Raw genomic sequence first — 4,686 nt, 5'->3', positions numbered from 1 at the left:
AAACACCAAAACTTCACAGTTTTACTTTAATTAAAGGTTAAGATAATAAGTAAGAGTAGCAGTGACTTAAAAAACACTTTATTTTGATACATTTCTGCAATTGTTTTGTTTTCATTACATTTCATATAAAATAATCATGTTCCTATTTTACCATCCACTAACACCTTTAAACTAATCATTAAACAACTTACATGTTTGTACAATTTAACAAGTTTGTGGGATTTAAATAAAAAAATCACTTTTTCAAACATATTTCATCACAATCCAAACACCAAATGTGAAGCTTCTTTAATAAAATGTTTCCTCCCACTGTTGAGAAACATACATGTTAGGTTGGATGGAGTGTGTAACCAACCTGGAGAAGTGAATGGTTGCAGAGAACCATTGAATCTATTGTTGGTGAGACTTCATCATGACACTGATCATTCACTTTGATTGACAGGACAGATGATCAGAGGTGATGAGTTTTTACCACCATCGTTTAAAAAGGGACTAAAGAATGGATGTAGTTTGTGAGTGAAGCAGCAGTGAGTGAAGGAGTAGATCAGAGCTGCAGCATCTACATCATAAAAGGAGACCACACCCTCCTCATAGTCCACAAACACACCCACCTTCTCAGGAACACACTTCAGATGAAGAATGACTGAAGGACCATCAAATGCTTCATACACATTTCCATCTCTGAGTGTCACAGTCCATAAACCATTCTTAGGAGTCAGAAAGATCATTTCCTTCCTGTTGATAGATTCTTTAACCACTCCTAAACTCCAGTTAGTTTTTCCTTTAACCTGAACCTCAAAATAAAATATGCCTGAACTGAAACTCTGTTTCCCTAAAACATTAACACATTTAGAAAATCTCTCTATGTTGTCTGGAAGTTTCTTCTTCTCATCACTGTGATAAACTTGTTTTCCATCATCAGACAGGACGAGGTCAGGATGAGCTGTAAGAGGATCAAGAGTCACATCTACTGCAAACTGCTGCATCATCTTCATCATCATCTTCTTCATCTTCTTCATCTTGTCACTGAGTGTGTCCTCCAGCTGAGCCACAGCTCTCAGCACAGTCTCCTCATATGATGATGGACGGACCATGACCTCTGTCCAGTCCTTGGTGGCTGGAGGAGCTTTCAGGGAGCAGAAGTGTTGGAGGAGGTGGAGGTGGTCTTCAGAGCGGGAGAGCTGCTCCACCTCAGAGCTTCTCTTCATCAGCTCAGAGATTTCCTCCTCCAGCTCTTTGATCAAACCTTCAGCCTCTTTCTCTTCTGCTTCCTGTTTCTCCTCCATCGTCTCCATCAGCTCCTTCAGGCCTCTCTGAACAAGCTCCATCAGAGCAGTGAACATCTCCACACCTTCAGCTTTCCCTCTGTCTGCAGCATCCTTCCTGATCCTCACTGACTCTCTGATCTCCTCCAGCTTCTCTCGTCTCTTCTGGATCATCTGCTGAAGGTCAGCATCTGTCTTCTCCAGCTCCACCTTCTTTTCTTCACACTCTTCTCTCAGAGGAACTAACTGGTGACTCTTGTGCTCCAAAACAGAACACATCAAGCAGACACATGTCTGATCACTCTGACAGAACAGCTCCAGAGGTTTGCTGTGTTTTGGACACATTCTGGTTTCCAGGTTCTCCACAGGCTCCACCAGCTGATGTCTTCTCAGGCGTGATGCTGTCAGATGAGGCTCCAGGTGAGTCTCACAGTAGGAGAACACACAGTCCAGGCAGGACTTCAGGGCCTTCACTTTGGTTCCAGTGCAGACGTCACAGGGAACTTCTCCTGGTGCTGCTGCTTTCTGCTCAGATTCACGTCTGAACTGAGAAACCATCTCAGAGATAAACGTGTTGACCTTCAGCTGAGGTTTAGTGCTGAAGACCTGATTACACACGGGACACCTGCTGGTGGTACTGGTGTCCCAGTGTGTGCTGATGCATGGTTCACAGAAGTTGTGTCCACATGGTGTGGTGACTGGATCAGTGAACACCTCCAGACAGATGGAGCACAGGAAGTGATCTTCAGACGTCCCACTGCAGGCAGCAGACATGTCCACACACTGAGGGACAGAGACAAGCAGCACATTAACAGGACACTCTCATTGTTGTGGAGCGTTCCTTTACTAATGTTTCTGAGTCCATCTCACTGGGATCACTTCTAGTATTTAGCACTGATTCAGTCCTCCTGTAGTAATGTGGACAGTCTGCTGTGCCTCAGCAGCTGAATGTAAAAGTGCAATAGTTTGAATGTTTAAGGTTCAAATTAGTTCTACGGTTCTCTCATATTGACACTGGAACTTTTCAAAACCATAAATTAGATTCTTTGCACAATCTTGTTTTTTTTAAAATAAACAAGACAAAGACCATAAACATTTTTTTTAATTAAAAAATGTATATAAATAAAATTATGACAAGGTTCGACAGTTAAATAACATTCTCTCTTTAGCTTTAGTTTCTTTTTAATATATTTGACGGACAAAAAAGGTGCAACTGCTACTGATAAATTCACAATTATTCTACATATTTGAAAACAATATTTTTATGTCAGCTGAATGTACAGCAAGTGTTTAAAAGTATTTCTGCCAAGAAATAACATAGCTGGTCACCTACACACCACAGAGTGTTTCCTCTGTTGTGTTTGTAAGTGTCGTTGAAATGACTTTGCACTTAAAGACATTAATAATTTTTGTTTCAAAAGGCTGAATATTTTTTGTTGAAAATTATTATAGTTTATACTGTAACAATATGTTGTATTTTCTAAATAAGATGCATTTATTTAGCTATGAAGGGAAATTTTATTTATTTTGTGATACACCCTTATTATCGCAAGGTTTCAGTTTAGTATAAGAGGCTGTGAGACCTGCATTCACCTGGAAATGCAAGAGACTTTGACCGAGCAACCTGCAGCAGCGAGGCCAGCTTCACATGAATGCACAAAACTGTTAAGACTATCTGCCCAAGAACCTCCGAAGTGACAGGCGGCCACGAGTTTTCACTGTGGCTGTGAAATGACGACACAGGCACGGCTTCTCAAAGACGGGCGTTCATTCACCCAAGTAAAGCGCCTGTTTTTGAGAAGCCGTGCCTGTGTCGTCATTTCGGAGCCACAATGTTTTTACAAATGTATTATTTGTGGTTCGTGAAAACAAATTTCACAACCAACAAGTTGCGGACATGTTTAGCTCCGCCTTTCTCTCCTGCTTGTGTGTGTGTGTGTGTGTGTGTGTGTGTGTATCACACACGTCACTCAGTCACATTAAGGAAGGTTGTGGTCATTATACAGGATGGATTAAAGAATGAATAAAGGATTGTTTTATCCTGTTCTCCTTGTTATTATCACATTATAAAAAAGATTAAAAATACCAGAAATTAGTGCTGGTCTCCAACGGTCTTGACAGAAAATCCATCAGACCTTTAAAATGTTGGTCTCAAGACCAACACTGGTCTGGACTACTACAACACTAGATGATGATGATGAATGTTAGCAGCTACACTCACCTCTCTTTGAGTCCAGAGCTGACAAACAAAAGTTGAAGAGTCTTCAAGCTTTTCTCCTCACAAACACAGACTGGAGTCTCTGACTGCTCTGCTCTCACACTCTGTCCTCTTCTCACACTGACTCATCAGATCATCTATTATTAAATAAGTCATGAACCATCAATGCTGTTTGACCAGTTTGGTGTTTCTAGGTTGGAACAGCAATGAGGAAACAAACACTATCAGCCTCAGGTTTACTTTATCATCTCCTTTCCTTTGGAAATATCCTTCCAGCATGAGCGTCAGTAGCACCACCAGGATTTTGATTGAGGGTGGGCTTCCAGAAAACTGGATGGTCCAGTTAAAATAAGCTTCTTTCTACATTCACCCATTAACAAGTTATTACTAGTCATGCTGGTGTGAAGGGGGGGCTACGGGAGGACATGATGGGGAGTGGGCGGCTGAGCTGATGGTAACTAGTCACTCATAATGTTACTTAGAAAGGCTTGAGCACTAACTTCATTGATTTCATTGGATTCCTCACTGGTGTGGAAGCAGCCTGTGGGCGGGCTTAGGAGTCCAAACGTGCGGTACAAGCCTGTGATTGGCTTCACTTAAAACTGCTTATTGGATGAAACTGCTAGAAAAAAAACTCATGGGGAGTTCCAGTCAAAATTTCCCACTCGGAACTCAGAACCATGACTTCCTAGAACAAGTGGAACGCAGCATACTGTGTTTGAAATCCCTCACTACTCATCTCATGTTCCATTGGGTCAGAATGGTTGACCCAGGTCCCCAATACTAATGTTGTGGGTAATGAGCATCTATGGAAATCTATTTAAACACAACACACAGATACTATAGTGGACATAGAAATCAGTAACTACATTTCATAGATTTTATATGTGTTACATCTCTACAGTGAGTCAGGCTATGTTCATGACATTCTAGTGTTTGCAACATGCAATGTTAGAAAGACAGGATGTGAAAAGAGGACTTTTGGTCACCTTAGAACAGAACTGCAGCTCTGGGCTGGAAAAAGCCTGGGCCTACGCTCAGGCGGTAACCGCTGACAACAGAGTGAAGCCTGGGGAACAAGATGTCAGCTTAACGGAGCAACAGGTAACTGCCTTCCTCCCATTCATGGGGATTGAACTGATCTCAGCAACATGGAGGCATATCACCTGCTCTACCAAAGAAATGACATCACCACACCAGTGA

The 4,686-nt window shown here is 41.8% G+C and overlaps 1 protein-coding gene across 2 annotated transcripts; it reads right to left on the bottom strand.

Annotated features, from left to right (window-relative positions):
* Positions 1-319: 319 nt before the first annotated feature.
* LOC114480169 (E3 ubiquitin-protein ligase TRIM39-like) lies at positions 320-3,655 on the bottom strand. Of its 2 annotated transcripts, XM_028474048.1 has the most exons (3): positions 3,487-3,655; positions 1,384-2,048; positions 320-1,329 (listed from the first exon to the last, which is right to left on the bottom strand). In XM_028474048.1, the coding sequence occupies exons 2-3, from the start codon at positions 2,037-2,039 to the stop codon at positions 423-425; spliced, it is 1,563 nt and encodes a 520-aa protein (XP_028329849.1). In that variant the 5' UTR covers positions 2,040-2,048; positions 3,487-3,655; the 3' UTR covers positions 320-422. The 2 variants fall into 2 exon arrangements, with proteins under 2 accessions (XP_028329849.1, XP_028329848.1); XM_028474047.1 differs by having other exon boundaries at positions 320-2,048; positions 3,487-3,623.
* Between the last annotated feature and the right edge of the window lie 1,031 nt (positions 3,656-4,686).

Source organism: Gouania willdenowi, chromosome 18 (assembly GCF_900634775.1).
Source record: "Gouania willdenowi chromosome 18, fGouWil2.1, whole genome shotgun sequence".
Taxonomy (NCBI): domain Eukaryota; kingdom Metazoa; phylum Chordata; class Actinopteri; order Blenniiformes; family Gobiesocidae; genus Gouania; species Gouania willdenowi.
This window is presented reverse-complemented; position numbering and strand designations above follow the sequence as displayed.

Excerpts from the sequence above, each read along its gene's own strand:
- LOC114480169 (XM_028474047.1), bottom strand. The coding sequence starts at position 2,039 with ATGTCTGCTGCCTGCAGTGGGACGTCTGAAGATCACTTCCTGTGCTCC.